At 42.9% G+C, this 18542-nt stretch overlaps 1 protein-coding gene across 3 annotated transcripts in view; it reads right to left on the bottom strand.

The window, feature by feature from the left end:
- PTPRK (protein tyrosine phosphatase receptor type K) overlaps positions 1-14993 on the bottom strand; it is a 416967-nt gene extending 401974 nt beyond the window's left edge. For all 3 annotated transcript variants that reach the window (XM_050893028.1, XM_050893026.1, XM_050893027.1), the window contains exon 1: positions 14833-14993. In XM_050893028.1, coding sequence (XP_050748985.1) covers positions 14833-14944 — 112 coding nt within the window. In that variant the 5' untranslated portion in view covers positions 14945-14993. The remainder of the gene's footprint in view (positions 1-14832) is intronic.
- Positions 14994-18542: the final 3549 nt, after the last annotated feature.

The raw sequence follows: 18542 nt of genomic DNA, 5'->3' as shown, positions 1-18542 counted from the left end.
ATGTCTGAAGCGCTCCAGCACTTCACAGGGAAGCTTGGTTCGGAGTTAGTAGACTATACACCGTGAGATCCCTAGGAACACAACACTTGTTTTCCCTTTGGAAAACTTCAAGTGCATAGCAGAGACATTTGGCCCACAGGAAAAAAACTATCTAATCTGAGGCAACCCTGCCTGGCTACACCACATGCAATGGTTCTGAGATCCTCACTTTTCCTAATGCTTCAGTTTAGTGGCCAGCATCTATTGTACCAAATTGCTTGCCAATGTAGACACAGTCACAGTCTTCCTAAGACATGGCAAAACAAAATTGCCCTGACAGTTACTAGCCTTACAGACAAAACGGCCAAGATCCTTCTGACTTCTCACCGTAGCAGCTCATAAAAGTTCAAGAGCAAAAAGGCAGTGCAGCTAAGTGTGCAGACAACCCTACCCAAACATAACCCTATTTTGCCTTTGGAAAATTTTTTTGAAAATGTTTCTATTCACAGCCATTCAAGTTAAAAGCTTAAATTAAAAAAGGAAGCCTTCCTACTTATCCAGGTGAGTGGATTTGCCAAGTCTTCCATTCAAAACTTTTCGGAAAGCAAACTGAATTACACTTCAGAACATTAATCCAAGCTTTGACTTCATTTAATTCTACCATGCATTTGCATTTTCATACATGGTCCTTATGGCTGGCTGTCTGCTAGGCTACTATTTTCTGCAATCCATTAGCCAGTTTGCAAACACTGATTACAGTCCTCCATTAAGACTATCTTTTCCCATGCACTTCATCTCCTGCTATTGCAACATTTCATCATGCCAGAATCTGTAAACTGTGTCTGAGAACAAACTACTCTATGTCTTAGGTAAACTGATCAATCATATATGAAAGAAACCAAAAATACTCCAGGGAACCTAGAAGTATTTATATATTTTACCACATACAAACACATTCCTCAAACAGCCACTGGGTCCATTTATGAGCTATACATCAATTACTGAACATTTACATAGAAGATACAATCATTGGTAGTTTATCTTCTACACTGCTAAAGGCAAATCCTCTTAATTGTAACTTATTTAGACAGAAATTGTCAATATGTGCAACTCTAACATTCTTAATGTTGTTACACTTTCTCTACTTCTTCCCCTTCCCCCAAGATGAGAGAAACTCTGAGGTCTGATTCCACCCCCGCTTTTTTTTTTTTTTTTTTTAAATTGGGTTCTAAACATCAAAAGTGTAAGGAAATAGCAACTTCTCTGGGCCTAAACATAGCCAAAGTAGCCTTTTACATAAGAAGGCCCCATTTTACTTAAACACTGAGGCCACATACTGCCTTCTCCTTAATTCTTACACAAAGAAATGTAAATTTAATCAGACGCTTGATTACTATAGTTGGGATACAGTAAACAAGCAGGTGAGAGAGAACATAAAAGAAGGGCAGGAAGGATACTGTCACGAACAAGACACAGTCATCTCAGACACAGAATTTCTCAGGAAAGGATTAGGAAGTAAACAGAAACCAGTTTTACCTGGATTCCTCCTTGAAGAGGCCTTTTTAATATAGTAAACTGGAGGATAAAGATACCGTGATCTGGGAGTTTAAAAAAAAAAAAACCACACCAATAAAACAAAGGCTGAGCAGAAGCAAGGAAGAAACTGGAGAATTATCAAGAAAGTTACCAAAACTCCCTGACTTGAGGCTAGGAGCCTGGAAAGTGAGGTCTTCAGCAGGAAGGTATTCATGCCACAGGCAAGTACGCTGGTTTGTTTTTCTGTCCTGTTTAATCTGGCAATACAGTCAACACACAGCATGAGTGAAGTGGTTGGAATTTTACTTATTACTGCCCCCACACCTACAACTGTCAGTGTAACAAGATGACGATAAAATATGACTTATTCCAAAAGTACAAAAAGCTGAAGAGCAGCAACAAGCATAGGCTTCTTTTGATTCTCAGTCCACCTTTTGCATCTTACAGAGATCAAAATCATCCTCCTCATTGATGGCACACTACTGAAGAAACTCATCAACTTCAAGATCTTTGCAACGGATTTACAGACCCTTCTGCCACTTTTTAATATTACACTTTCTTCTTCAAACACTTTGTTTTGTTTGCGTGGCTGCACAGCTGCCACCATGTCAGGACTCAATCCTCAACCACAAGGCAATAACTGATGTCATGTGGAAGAACATGGAAGAGGATGTGGGATCATTATGGGGTTTTTTTATAATACAAATTTTTATTATAAAATTGTGATCCCAGGACCCAATTCTTTTCCCCCAAACACAAGAGCAGTTGCTTTTCCTTTAAGAGAAGTCCCCTGAAGATAATTATATGGATTTTGATGCCATAACAAGAAGAGTAATACCATTATGCCTCCTCTATATTTCATAAATCAAAGTAAGATTAGATTACGTTTTCCCTATTTTCAAAGTAGTATTCATGGCAAGAAATTCTCCAAAACTACTTTCCACTACAGTTTTGTTACAAGCACTACACATGCAGTGAGTGCCCAGGGAACAGTATTTAGTAAGAACTTAAAGTATGAGGTAATCAACATCAGTACTGCAGTGCACCTCCAAAGTGAATCAAATTGTTATTTTATTTAGGAGATAAATAAACATTTACCAACTTCATTCACTTGTTCCTGTGTCCTCTAGGGACTGACTAATATATAAACTTATTAAATTTGAGCATTTTCTTTGGCATTTGCTTCAGTTCGTGGTTGCCTAACGTTTTTTTAGGTTTAGGCTCACCATGCAAATGCTTCACATCCAAGTGCAGGGGTTGTTTTGTTTGGTTTTTAATCATGCATTCACTTCCATTAAACAGATCTTTTTCTCATTCTCTTAACTTCAACATTATAGAATAAGACTGACCTATAAATTACTTAAGGTTGCTTTCAGGCAACAAGTAAAGAATAGGTGTTTTAAGAGATGGACGGCCAAAATTCTTTCCCTGAAACACAAACTATCTAATACTTGTTTTCATTCCCATTTCCATGCTTAAGCAAACAGAGATGTTTATAGTTAGCATCTGGATACTATCACTATGCAAAGCCATCCAACAGATTATTTCAGTGTTCCTAGGATCTGCAAATGTCATTATTAATCACAAATGCTACTCTTTCAGGTTCACAGCCTCATCACGCAGCCCATAAAGCCCAGACCAAAGATTTTCAAATACATGGTTTCTGTCAAACTGAAAGTAATGTACAGTCTCCTCTCTTCTGAATGCTCATAAAGAACATCTGTGCAGCCTCTCTAAACAAGAGCATAATCTTGCCCTTCCCAAATGCTGGTCACTTAACGCAACTCCTTGTTCAACAGTTGACAGAAACACCAATAAATCACCAGAAGACTTGCACATTTGGAGTATAAACTCAAAGAAATACAGATAAGTGAGCCAGAGGGAACAACCACCACCCCCAAAAAAGCTGTTTAGTGTATCTACTTCAACGTGTTTAAAACAACCTATAAACTGAGCCTGGTAGTTAACTGCTGCTGTGCAGACACAAGATACACAAACCAGTGAGGAACTCGCTCATCCCTGAAAGGACTGCACACCTGGAAGCCCTTCATACCTTCAACATGACTCAGAAGGAGCTGTTAACCTACCCTGTAGTATTTAAACAAATCAGTATACAGGGATTTCAAAGGAAAGGGAAGGGAAAAGAAAAAAAAAAAAAAAAAGGAAAAAAGTACTGAGAATAACACACCACCTAAGAATGCAACACCTTCCCACTTATGCAAGATGAATCAAAGCATTAAACTAACTTTATCAAAGAAAAAAGCTAAACAGCTTGGCTATTAACAGCATCCAAACTCAGTAACTACTAATAGAATTGTTTTAAAAATATTAAATTTTAAAAAAAAAAAAAAAAAGTACTTTGACTGACAACTTCTCACTGCCAGGTTTCAGCCACCTCAGCCAGAAAAAAAATCAACTTTACATTCTATGACATTATACCCATCTATTTAGTCTGTGTTTACCAGGGAAATTATATCCCCTTTCATTACCAAGCTTTGTTTCAACTGATTCAGAAATCCAAATCATTACACACTAAAGGTCTTGCTCTCACCAGGAAATAGTCTGTCCTTATTTTACACTTACATATGTACATACATTGTAGCTTTATGTATGTAGCAAGGAGATGAAGGGTTTTCTTGGGGGTGGGGGTTGTTAATAGTTTGTCATACTATCTGAAAGAAAAGGTAGCAAGGAAGAGGAAAGCCAACCCCGCAGAGATTTACAAATGCAAGAAGCTTAATATAAACAGACCTTTTGCACTAAACAAGACCACACACACAAAGTATTCATATGCTGAAGAGCTGGCAAGCCTGTGGAATTAGTTTGCAATTTCTAGTATTTTCACAAGTTGGTTCAGGATGGATTACTAGTAAAAACTATCCGCAAAAAGAATACTTGTTTGGCTTTTCTGAATTGAATAAGGAAAAGACAAAAAAGATCATTTTATTACATTTCTATTGTGAAAAAGAGGAAAGCCTCTTTCACTGGCAATTTTCTAGCCTGAAAAACTGAACATTGAATGCACCAAACGCTGTCATGTGAACAAGGACAGATACAGCTAAGTAGTTAAGCGAAGGAGCATATAAAAATTTCCTGAAAAGTCTAATGATATTTATCCTCGTTAACCATTTTTTAGTAAGGAATCTCATATACCTTGCCTTCCTTCAATTATGGCATGAAACCCTGTAACATTGCCATAAAACTCTTCCAACAAAAACCAAGGAGAGCCAAGGAGATTAAAAGGAGGAGGGGTGATAAGAAGAATAGCGAGAAAACGACAATCCACTTCTTTTTTCAGGGACGGGGGAAGGGATTATGGAATGGTTCGGTGGTTCTGAGTTTGGTTCGGGGGTTTTTATTTATTTAATATTATTTTTAAACAAGCACCATTAGCTCCTCTGTAAAACATATGACAAAAAGCACTGAAAAGTTAATACACCAATGTTTTGGTGTATTGTCTACTTAAAACATATACAGCACTCAGGTTTCAGCATACTAATTTGAGAGATACCTGAAGAAATGTCTTCTACGAATATAAAAAAAGTATTTCTTCAAAGGAATCAGAAGTTGAACAAAATATAAAACTGCCTTTGGTATTTCAGATTAGTAGGTTTTAACAAACTGTCCCTTTAAAGCATTTTAAGTACAGTGATGGCAGTCAGCACTGAGAACTTATCTCTGCTGTATGAAGTCACGAACTCGGCCACATTTCTTCAGTGCTCTCATGGCTGATAAGTGCCTTCACATTTAAAAAGAACAGGCAAACAGGACAACATTAGGAGAACCAAGACAACTGATACTCCCCATTCTGATCTTACTCCAGCCTAATACCACACAGAGATGATACGGATATAATGAAGTGATAAAATATCAAATCAGAGCATTTTTCTAATTAATAGCTACGGGGCAAGTCACCACCAGGTCTTATAATTTTAATTTTTCACTGTGGCGAAGAAGACAAAAGCAGCCTAAAATTTCAGAGCTTCAATACATTTTTTCTTTATTACTTAAATCTTTAAATCATTTCAGAAGCAACAGGTATCCTAAATCACACTATAGGATTCACAAATAAACACGACCTGTATTTGGAAATAACAACAACAACAAAAAAAACCCAAAACACCAAACCAGTAGTTCAAGAAGTCAGCTATCCAGTCAAAATTTTCGTTCTGAGCTGTTTTAAATTCATTTGAACTACAGCCATGATTGTTCTTCATAACATTTTGCTCTTCTGGTTAATATTCATCAGTCATTTTTACTGTTACGGAACAAGTGTTTACACACAAAAGAAAGCATACAACTCCACCTCAGAATAAATTGAGTAACCAGTGTGTAATAATTAGAATGAACAGACCGTAATTTAATTGCAACAGAACTGGGTTTTAAAGTATACAAGACTGTCTCATAAGTCAATAGAATTAAGTTCACGACATGGTAGTTGAGAAATGGCTTCTTTTGCTACTCAATTAATAAATATAATCACATGGTTTTAGTAAATGGTAGCAGAAGTAAATGACTTTCTGGCAAACTGAAGGGTCCAATCTTTCATACACTGGCTAACAAAAATAACCTCATATTACCCGTAGTACTGAGCAAAGAATTTAATGTTTTCACAGTACCAATCCTCAAGAAATAAAGTCTCTCAAATCTTTTACTGAGGCTTGCTGCATTACCGTAATACTTGGTGCATTACCGTAAATATCAGCCAATTCCATATACATACAATCTTCTTAAAAAGAAGAAATGCCTGACAAGCCCATGCACAGCACCTTCTAGCTTAAAGCAAGTTTTTACAAGTTAATTCACACTTACGGAAAATACTGATTTTTTTTTTTTTTTTTCCTCTGGACTATTAAACCAGAGAATCTCTTTTAGACCTCATCCACACTCAAAGGTTCTTTTGTTTGTTTGCACACCTACCATTGAGTAATTTGGGGGAAAAACACCCACACATATCTATTAGGAAATATAGCTATGCCAGCAAAAAATCCTAATGCAGTCCCAAGTTTTAAACCTACCAGAAAGTAAGTTTACAGTTATGGCTTATTCTACTTGAGAAAGTGATTCAAAGTTATCAGTACAAGGTTGCCCCATTGCTGTAATGTTTGCTGTGATTTTGGGGAGGCCTTCCTTCCTTCCTTTTGGCAGTGGCCAGCACTTCTCCCTCCTCTATAAGGAGACTCAAATGTTTTTAACCAGAGACTAGTGTATCATTTATACATCATGTTATTACTCAATAGTGGGTCTTGCCGCTATATGCTTATGCTGTGTTCTTACCCCAGAATACAGTTACATATTACAGATGTTTCAACAAATACATTGACTCAAATTCCTGATCGTCCACCCAGTGCTTTAAGGACACATTGCCCCTGCTGAGGCTCAATTCAGCAACCTCAATTCTACAACCACTTTATCAACAGCAGAAATTATCTTAACTTCACAGAACTTTTCGTCTGCAGTCCTTCAAATAAAACAAATCGCAGCACTGTGCCATTAGTTCATTGTTTTCATACTAGGTAATATATTAGATCCTGTTGAATATTTTTAGACTGTTTAAAACAAAACAGTGCAAAGGCTGTCAAGGCAAAGATTTGGCCACGACAGCAATCACAAAATAGATTTGGTTAGATCAACAAATAAATGATTCCTAACTGAAATACATGTAGGGATTTGTTAATAAAAACCTCCAACTTTTATGGAAATTAAATTTCAGTAACAAAAAGCAAACCTAAAAACTTCTGTTGTTTCAAATTCACTGATCTATACTCAGCTTTTACCTTTCAGCAGACAAATGCAGCTTATTTACAGAGAAATGCATCAGATATTAAGTCAACTAAAAGGAGCTCCTTAAATGTGTAAATATTCTTTACAATGGACAATTGTAACCTTATTTCCACAATTTTAATGGTTATTGAGCAGCATAACATTCAGAAGGAAAAAACAGATTTAAAATAGTTTCACATGCCACCAACATCAGCTTTTCAAGTCTGAGGGTACGTGTGCATGTACTTATATAAAACCCTACAACAAACAGCTATTCTTTTGTCATATTCAGTGTTTTGGGGCCTGGGGCAGCGTGTGGCTTTTTTTGCTTGTTTGTTTCTTTGTTTAAACACAGTATTGAGTTGACACACATACTAATAACTTCTTGTTCAGGAAAAGATTTCAGCATGTTTCTCTTGCTTCTAATATTTATAAAGCTTCTACAAAATGCAAACATGACTTTCAACTATATAGCTTCCTGGTAAGAGTAGACTGTAAGCAACTTTAAACTACATGGTAAGCATGCACTATAGGTGACTTCAAACTGGGTAGTTTGCATAGTTTAAAACTATGTAGTTTAAAGCCACCTGTAGTCAAGGCTTACCAGGAAGCAGCACGAGGTAATGGCCTTTCTGACCTACAAAATTAGGTCCAGCAGGACCTTATGCTCAGCCAGATACTACAAAATTCTCACCGATGCCGTTTACCACTTCTCAACTGGCTCACCCTGGGCTTTAGAAACCACAGCCATTTTTCCTCTTCTACCGACATTCACGTCTCATGGGCAATCCTATTTAAACACCCCATGGGATGGGGAGGGACAGATCACACAGAGAAAAAGGTGGAAACCACAGAACTGGGCTTTAAACAGGTTCCTGCTGCACCCCAAACCAGCCGTGACAACATCCTCTAATTCTAGGCTGGTATCTAGGTGTCACCTCCTCCAAGCCCTCCACTGCTTGCCATCACACCTGCTCTCTACTAAGTGCCATTAATAGGCCACTTCTTGCTTATACATTTATATAATAAATGCCTTAGCTATCTATTATACTGAAAGAACATATTTAAGCCCAGTTTACTCAAAGATGCACGTCAGGGAAAGAGGCACTAGCACTGTGTCATCAGTTTGCGTGCAGTCAGCCAGAACACAGCCTCAACCACCCTCACCCAGTCTAACCCCACCAGCTCCAGAGGCAGCGCCGGGCCTCTCTTCCCAACCCTTTCCATGCCCTCCTGCCTCCTCTTTGCACTCCCTCGGGTGAACAAAGCACTGCATGGCAAGCAGAGTGTAGAGCCAACGTGACTCAAAACAGCACAGGTTCACCTTACGTGAGCTGTGCTGCGGTTACAGCTTGTTGTCAAACCGAGCCATCCCACCATCAACCCTCATCCTCCCATACATCAAATTTATGTGGCCACACATCTGCAAGTCAGCTAAACTCACCGATCAAAAGGAAACTAATCCCAAGCCCCATCTTTCCTCCAAGAAGATTCACATAAAGCTAAACTAACTCACCCACAGGCCACATAGTGGCCAGATCTAGCACAGGCAAAGACCTGAGAGCCATTCAAGTGATGGAAATGCCCCCCTCTGCGGCAGCAGTAACTTAAATTGGTTTAACGGCATTGGCAGATTGTAACCGAAGCTCCAAATCTGAGTGCACACTTCTGGGAGCGGCACTACAAAGGCATCTTTCCATGACAATAATAAACTATGACAGATGGGATCCCATCAGCACTTGAAAACACGAGGCGTGTCCTGACTGACTCAGTTATCAGGACTAAAGTAAGAGTTTTGGAAGCTTCCTATTACACATTCAACAGGATCTGTGTTGCAAAGGGAAAAGTAGGGATTTCATCAAAACAGATGCTAATGTAAAGCAAAGCTGACACTTAGTGACGTATCCAACTCCTGAGAGGTAAGATGACCTAAAGGTCTTCCAGCTAAAGAGGTCACACAAAGACATCATGAAGACTCCAGAGTAAGAAGCAACTATACAGCAGTGTTGCAGATCTCTGCATATTAATCCAGATACCGTCAATCTTTACATGTAGGAGGATAAACTCTTTTTAACTCACTTGTATTAACAGCATTTCAGAAAGAGGAGACAAACCACAGTGGTAAGCATTAAACAGGTTAACTCTCCCAGACATCCAACACAAAGTCACAGGTCCTTCAAGAGCATTGCTTAAAAGCTCTCCCCGCCCAAAAGGGCTGGTTAAAGACTCTCCCCTTTCCAAGATTCCCACTGTCCACTGACACAGCCACCCCACAGACCATTATTTAACCACAAGATCTCAGCTCTTCAGTAATGAACTAGATAGTTCCATAAAAGTGTCAGCCCACAACCAGGAGTGGGACAAATCGTCAAAAAGGCAAATGCCAGGAACGATCACACTATGGATAGGGAACGGAACAGAAATCATTATTAAGCACTATATAAATCCATCAGGCAGCTGTCTCTTGGATACGCTGAGCAATGTAGAACTGGAAAAGAATGAGAAGGCTGATAAAGGATGAACAGAAGATATGGAATGGTACCTTCATAGCAAGCGGCTACAACTGGACTTTTCCAACTAGAAAAGGAATAGTTGAGAGAGGGTGGAAAAATCCTGCATGGCATGAAGAAAGTAAGTTGGGATAAATTATTAACCATCTCTTAATACAAGAGCTAGGAGATATTAAATACAACCACAAATTTCAAAAAACAAAGGACCATAGCTTTTTCCACACAACATATAGATTCCTTGTCAAAGTGAGGCAAACGCTAAAAGCACTACAGGCTGAAGATGTTATTAGGCACAACCACAGTTACAAGAATCCACGTAAAACATTAAATACCAACACATTGTCTCTGTGGAAAGACAGTACTCGGAGGAAGTCACTCACCTTGCCAAAATCCTTCTCCCGAGTGCCCACCGTCAGAAACTGGATACTGGGCTAGGTGGACCTCTGCCCTGATGCTGAGCAGATTTCTTACCTCCCCCCCCCCCTTTTATTTTTATTTTTCATTATCTTAAGTAGTTCTTAAGTAAGGGCAAGACATCTATCTGGTTTAAGATGTGCTGTTTACATCGCTACCAAACCAATCAAGCAGTACCATGATTTCTCAGACAAAAGGGACTAAACAAGACTTCTGGGGTCACTGTGTTCTGGGTGCTTTCAAACCAATCTGAACCAGTTAAGTTCGACTTCGAAAATTTATATACATTTTATAATTGTAATATTGCATCTGAAAATACAGAAAGACAAGTGATCTCTGAACCAACAGTGCCTTGGAAGGAGCTGAATGTAAAAAGGAAAGCAAATGAAAACATTTGGGAAGGAGGGGGTGAAAGCGAGAAAATAACTTCACTTTTAATTCCACTCATCTTCCACATAATTTGTCAATACATTTTAACAGCTTGGTGGAAAAAAAAGCTACTGAGAAGTCTCTTATACATACACGCCTACCTGCACAAGTGTCTCTTGTATATCACATGCAAATTGTAGCACATTCAAGGATAAAATATGACTGAAGCAACTTTTGCTGTTCTGACAGCAAAGGGCTAATTTAATCACTTAAAAGTATTTTAAAACATTTTCAAAAAGCCCTTAATTTTTTCTACTACATGATTACAAATAAAAAAATGTAGATAAGCTTATTACAATTTTCATATATTTCTCTGTAAGTATATTTAATTACAAAATCCTTACAAAACAAATAATATCTTCTACTTTATAATATCAGATTTCTGAGTTAGATTCTCTCCCAAAGACAGACTATAACTATTTTATCGGGGGGGGGGGGGGGGGGGGGGGGGGGGGGGGGAGATTAATCCAGAAATATTTACTCTTGCATGTTCATTTGTGACACTGTAACTACTTTGCATGAGAAAGTCTGAGGAACAACTACTCTAATAAAGGACTTGAACTTGTAAAACATACAGTCCTCCTTTTTATGCTTAACTATCCCTATGGTCTGAAATACCACACTTAAACAACTTCAGGTAAGCTGATGCGTTTCTAGAATTTTTATCCTTATATCTTTCATTTAGTATTAAAAAACCCACACGCTTGCACAGACACCATCAGAGGCAGTGCAATGCTTATTTCCATCAGCTAGTTGACAAGCCAGCAGCGTTCTTCAAAAAAAAATTTTGAAATATTTCCTTTTTTTTTTCAAAATTTGAAAACATGCAAATTGCTAAAAATAATACTCAAAAAATATAAGTTTAAAGTGATCGAGTTGTGAAAACAAGCTGAACTTGTTCTTTATCAAACTGTAGGAGTTGCAGATGAAAGGAGGTGCTATATAAGGAATAGCTAGACTTCAACAGAGAACGCACTGCCAAAACATTTTGGCCTAGATTCTGACAGGCATGCACCCAAGTTGAAGGGTCACGGAAAGCAGCGGTGTAAAGAAACAATCTACAGAGACCAGCAAACATTACACTGTGGATTATGGCTGGGCTGGGGGGCAGAGAGAAGCTGCTTGGGGTTTTTTTTTCCATTTGAGATCTCTGGGGAAAGACAAAATATACAGTGTTTCAACTGCGTGCAAAGGGGGTGGAGATGATATACAAGCACAATTTTTAAGACAGCAACAAATTACAAGATGTATCTTGTTCCTTTTCCTAACTTGCTGCTGCTCCTCCTCTTGCCTTCTCATTTGCTTTCATGGAATATGTTATGAGGAAGAACAGACAACAACCGTCGCGCACACATGCTCCTGAAGAAGGCCAACTTTCAAGAAATTCATACTCTCTAATTTGATCAGACCCTTAATAAACACATCAAAATTTTTACAAAGAATTCTGGATCTGGCCAACGTTCACACTCCGGAGTAGTACAAAGCACCATAAAAAGGAAATAAAAATCAAATTACAATGAGAGAGAGATTTGTGAAAAGTCCAGACTGAATTAATAGCTTCATTAATGGCAAAGAAAAATTAACAGTTTTAAATTCTTACAATTCAGACAATAAGAACAGTAATAAAAAGGAAGCTGAAAATGAGTTAGGGTCAGTTTAACATGGAAAAGTACAGGCCATTATATTAAGGTGAGGAGAGAGGAAGGCAGTCAAAAGAAGATGCTTGAAAAACAGCACTCCTGTTAAACAGAGGAGATGACTGAGGAAAACAGATGCTCCTGTGTGCACCAAACACAGAAACATCTCATTGTAGGCTACAGAGAGGCCCTCACTGGAACAGATATATGAACTCCAACCTTTGTGTCCTGCATCCACTAACACCAGGATAAAGATGTCTCATCAACAGACACACAAACACACAAACACTTCAGGGACTGCTTTAGAATAAGGAACAAAACCAAAGTTTGTGGTAGTTATCAAATTCAGAGCCTTCAAACCAAGATTAATCATAAATAAGTGTTCAGTAGGGCACAGCTCTACATGTGGATATTGAATGTATTTAATAAAAGCCCAAGCACCATACCTTAAAGTGAGTACACTGAAAGCACCGTCTACTAACAAATCTATTTCTCCGAACCTTCAAGAAAGCCTGAGCAAGTCTCCAATTAATAAACCTCTGACCAGTGCAACGCTTCCGTATTTTTGATGGTTGGCAATAGAAACTAAAGTCTCTAGCTGCTGACATGCTATTAAAAAAAAAAAAAAAAAATCATGTTTCCTAGATACGATTGTTCAAGTCCTTGACAAGCTTCACCTACTCTGGTCAGAAGGATATTGAACATTCTTCTCTGCTTACCTAACACATACCCCACAGTACCAACTTAGCTTCTTGTGCTTGCAATTCCAAAATGGGCTGCATGCCACATTTTCAGCGCGAAGTACCACGGACCATATAAGTTATCAGAACTTCCTACTCTTCTTACGCCAGTGAACAAGCTCATAAAAAAATCTTTACGTAAGAGTTACCTTTAGTGTTAACATTAGCCTGTTAACATTAGACGAGTTACAGTAAAGCAAAAATCACTGGTCTGATTTCAGTATGGTTTTGAATGAAAAGATGTTACACTTGAGCTTATTTTATTTTAGCTATTGCTAAAACATACCAGCTGCATATATGGTACACCTCCCTTACCCTGGTAAAAGGTTTGTAGATGCTTACGTAATCTTACAATTCTGATACGCAGACATCAAATTATACACACCAAAGTCAGCCACATAGGAGGGATGTAATCTGTTCAGACCAGCACAATTTCTCTTACTGCTTCAGCACATTTCTTAATCGACAACACATCTCAAATGTCTCAATTAAAAACTAATTTATAGGAGGACTGGGGGGAAAAAAAGCCTCCTAACTACACGAGTCCTTACAAAAACTGTGCTTCCAAGTCTCATGAGTGTAGATACTTTTATTAATGGCAGTTTTCAAATCAGTATCCTATGATAAAGCCTTCAAACGCTTGTCCAACTGATGCACCCAGTGTAATTGCAAGTACTATTAAAAAAAAAAAAAAAAAAAGACCCTGAAGTGTACTTCTGCTAGTCCTTCACATAATACTTCACACCAAACAATAAGAAGAGCACGTTCACGCTACAGCTTCACCCTAAGCAAACGAAGGACGCTTCATTCTACAGCAGAGAGGGGGTTCAGGGTCCGGCACACGAGCCCCCGCTGCCCGCTGCGCCCCGCATCGCCCCGGCACAGCACGGGAGGTGCTGCCCCCCTCCCCTCCCCTGCCCTCCCTTCCCGGAGCGACCGCCCGCCCGCCCGCCCCAGCCCCGCCGCGGGCTCTGCCCCGAGGTTTCCCCCGAGGCCAACAACTCACCGCCGCACCGGCCGCAGCTCCCACCGCCCGGACCCGCGGGCTTTCATTCTGCAAAACCCCGTGGGGTGGAGCGGGGGGGGGGGGGAGGAAGGAAGGGGCGAGAAATTTGCGGCTTTCAAACAAAACAGACGCCGGCCCCATATGCTGCCTTCCCTCCCCTTTCTCGCCCACTACTCTTTTTTTTTTTTTTTTTTGGGGGGGGGGGGGGGGGGGGGAAGGGGGCGGATTCCGGTAGCTGGCCGTAGCCCGGGCCGTGCCTCCCCGCCGCACGGCTCGGGCCGAGGGGAGCTCGGCGCGGCGCCGCGCCCCGCTCGGGCCGGGAAGCGGCCGGGGCGCCCCGAGGGCTGAGCCCCCCGCGCCGGGCAGGGAAACGCCGGGAAAAGTTTGCGCGGGGGAAGGGGCGGCAGCAGCTCCGGCCCCGCCGCCAGCACCGACGCCACCTGGGAGGCTGGCCGGGGGGGAGAAGGAGGAGGAGGAGGAGGAGGAGGAGAGGAAGGAGAGTTTGTGAGGCGCCCGAAGCCCGCGCCCTGCCCGCCCCTGCGAGCCCCGCGCCGGCAGCCGGCGGACACGCGTGGGTCCCCTCCCCGCCGTACCGCGCCCCACAGAGCGGCGGCGGCGGCGGCGGGGTGGGAAGGAGGGCAGCCCCTCGGCAGCCCCACCGCCGCTCCTCGAGGGCGGGAGCCGGGTCCCGGCGCGGTGCCACCCGCGACCCCCAGCGACCCTCTCCCCCTTCCCTCCCCTTCCCCGGCGGGCACCCCGGGCGCGGCGCGACCCCGCCGCGCCGCCCGCCCTCACCTGGGCGCCGAGCGACAACTCACCTGCGGAGAGCTGGGCCCGGGCCGCCCCGAGCAGGGCGGGCGAGCAGCCGGCCAGCAGGGCGAGCGCCGCCAGCAGCGGCAGCGAGGCGGCGGCACCGGCCCCCCTGCCCATGCCGACTTGCGGAGAAGTTTCCGAAAGAGGCCGGGGCTGCCCCGGCCCGCGGCGGCGGGCGGAGCTCGCCTCGCCCGCCCCTCCCGCCCCGGCGCCTCGCCAGGAGACCCCCCGCGCCGAGGGGCGCCCGCTGGCCCCGGGGCCGCCCGCTGGGGCAGCCGTCTGCGGCGCGACGGGCGCAGCAGCGGCGGCGGCGGCGGCACCACCGGCTCCCCTCGTACTCCGGAGTTACTTTGCTGCTGGGCGAGCGGGGAGGGAGGGAGGAGCCGAGCGCGCACGTCCAACCCCCGCTCCCCGGCACTTGGCAGGGGGAATGTGGGACTCCGGCCCGCAGCCCGGCGCGGGCGGAGCGGCGCCCGGCAGCGCCTCCTGCTGCAGGCGCGGGGGCCAGCACCGCCTCGGCTCGGCACGGCACGGCACGGCACGGCTCGGCGCTGCCCGGCACGGCACGGCTCTCCCCGGCACGGCTCGGCTCTTCTCCGCTCCCTCCGGCACGGCGCAGCCTGGCTCGGCTCGGCGCGGCTCGGCACAGCGCGGCCCCGCAGCCGCTACCGGCGGCTCTGCGAGACCCCCCCGCTCGCAACCCCCCCGCCCGGGGGGGGCCCTGCCGCCTCCGGAGGAGAAGGGGGAGGCGAAGAGGGGCGAAAGGGAGAAGGCGCCGGCGGAGCTGGCGGGGTGGGGAGGTCGGGGCAGGGAGCACGGCTGGCGGGCGGCGGGTCCCGGGCGCTGTTTGCGGGGGAAAAGTCCAGCCGCCCCCGGGTGTGATTTGCTGGCTCTCCCTGCTTTTAGAAACGCGTTATAGATCAGGTGGCGAGCGTTGCGTTATCGTCGTGCATCAAGCAGCCTGGCTGTATCTTCGAGTCACGGTTTGTGTTTTTTCTTTGCTCCCCTCTCTTTGGCAACACTTGTCTGGCTCGTAATGCCAGTAAAGTCTCATTGATCGGAATTGAAATTGTGATAAACGGTATTGCCATTAATGCTATCATTTCCACATGTAATAAATAACTGACCTTTTAGACAGGTCTGTATGCAGCTATACCACTCCGACACCCGCAGGTTGTGAAGCAGGATCTTCTCGCCAGATCCAGACTCCAGGTATGCCATATAATAAAGGCCTCGTTCTCTGTCTCTGAAAGCACTGCAGGTCCGTACGCTTCCAGAGCTTAGGACCCTAAAAAGCATTTGCAATAACAGATAAAGGCACCAGTGCTGGAATTTCTGTTTAAATAAGCATAACTTCCTCCAAATCTTTTAACCTATTTTTTTATTAGTTTTTCTTTTTTGCATGGCAACTTGTAACTAGAGATGTTGTATAATGATTACAACAGAACCTGAAACCACTGGAAACTCACAGGTTTTATTGCAAACTTGAAATTCAATCCAGGTTCATCAAAGGTTTGCTGTGATTCAAAATCCTTTCCAGCCAGTGTCTGGCAATTGATAGGTTCGCCTCTAAACCCCGCAAACCCTCATGTTTTCACAGCAAACAGAAACACAACAGTTTGCTTTGTTATACAAACTAACGTGTACTTCACCCCCACCCCCCAAAAAAAACCGCAACACTAAAACAGCTCTGCACCTGGAAACCCCTGTACTTCATTTGGGTGGAGTGGCTGAAAACCAACTTGCATGCTTACTGTGAACTACAAAATGATGTGCTTCAGTGAACACTGGCTCTTTGTTTGAATGTCGAGAAGGATGGGAGCTGTGTGAGGCGGATCTCACGACACCCGGTGTTTCAGGAAGGATGGGGCCACGTACTGGGTCCGAGTAAACATGGGAAATTCTTCCCATGCAAGGTGAAGGAAGGTAGTGTGCTGGCCCGGCTTTTGATGCGTTAGGCTACATCACCATTTCTCTTGTTATGATGTGGAAACTTTTAATGAAAAAGATGTACCAAGTCATCTTAGTATAGGGGAGGGGGAGTACACAGGTATCTGATGCCGTCCTTTATGCTGGGAGCTATAGAACTGACACTGTAAAAATTACTTCAAGCCAGATAACTCGTGAATGGTTTAGGAGGGCAGGGGAGAGGAGGACTAATGCCTGCTTCCCCTTAACCTCCATGGTAGTCTCGCAGGTATCTCCGGTGGCCAGCACTGCCGATTGTCACGTCCGGAGTGTGAGAGAGGTCGTTAGGTGATGGTGGATGTGCAGCACCAGGTCACTGCTCCGTTTCACTGCTGTGAGGTGATGGGTCCCGCTGACATACAGTCATCTGTGCTTTATCCAGATCGTTTCCATATCTTCCAGTGGGAGTCTCCTGGGATTTCATCCTTTCCCATTACTCACATTCCTATTAAAAAGCAACAAAGAGGATTTTGATTGCTATTCTTTCCTCGACAGGAGAGTTTGAGCTTGAGAGGTATGGGCGAGATGCCCACATGACCCTACATTTCCTTCAGATATGTATCTGTCGAACTATTATGTGTAGTTCACTCTGTGTGTCCTTCTACTATACTTGGCATCCTGACAAATACTTAAACTTACACATCAGGTTTGAGATCATTTTTATGTTATATGACATGAATGGATTTATTTTTGTTGCAGCTTTTACATTTTTAGATCTCCTGTGCATCTTTTAAAACCTGTCTGAGCTAACAACTTGTATGCTAAATGTAAGCCAAATGTAACAGCAGAAAGATGGAGAGACCCCACAGTAATGTCTTTCCCTCCAGCCCGAGGGGTATTTGGAACTTAAGGAAGGTACAGTCTTTACCCTGATAATTACAACCTGTAAATAAAGTGTCAAATCAATCTCTGTCAAATTCAAGAAAGTTTGGTTCTGAAACTCTACTAGATGCCTCTACCCACTTTGCATTCCCGGTTAAAACTTCCCCGTTGTACTTCTGGGTTTTGCTAAGCCCATCATAACATATTTTTTAACACAGGCTATCATTTGATTTTGTTCATAATGACTGACATGTCTAGCATAATATCTCACAGTAAGATATCTTAAATTAGCAATATTCCAATGCTATATGATAGAATACATACCTAACGTGGTATTTTCCCATGGTATTTGAATAGTACGTAAAATACAGTTATGTTATAGTAAAATACATATTCCTAACCAGCAAAAATATTTCGCTCTTCCCTCTTTTTTTTCAGGAACTTTTAACCATTCTCCTAGAGCATGAGGGGATTTCAAGAGGTTTAAATGAAATTTTTCTAGCCAGAAGATCAGATAGTCAAGGATTCTCATTATCCTGCTGCTCCCACCCAACTTTCCACCCCTCTGAACTTTTGCTTCCTTTGTGAAAATCTGCTCGCTTATTTTCTGAGCCTTAGCAAGATCCAAGGCCTTGAAGATCTGGCTCTTCAAGGTTGGAGATCCTAGAGAAAATTGAGAAATGTATTGACTCAGGTTTTCTTGGTGTTATCCAATAATGCCCACAGCAGGGTCTTCATTGTATTTTGACTTCTGAAAAAAATATCTCTAGTAAAATGTACTGCAAATTTCAATTAAATGTATTATTTTACTGCCTAGTGCTCGCAGAGGCTTTTTTAGAGCATACTAATTCCACAGAGAACCAGCGGCCAATGCTCATGTCGTAACAAACCATGGACACGTGGACTGGAGAGAAGGAGACAATGC

The sequence above is a fragment of the Gymnogyps californianus genome, chromosome 3, assembly GCF_018139145.2.
Source record: "Gymnogyps californianus isolate 813 chromosome 3, ASM1813914v2, whole genome shotgun sequence".
NCBI classification, from domain to species: domain Eukaryota; kingdom Metazoa; phylum Chordata; class Aves; order Accipitriformes; family Cathartidae; genus Gymnogyps; species Gymnogyps californianus.
This window is presented reverse-complemented; position numbering and strand designations above follow the sequence as displayed.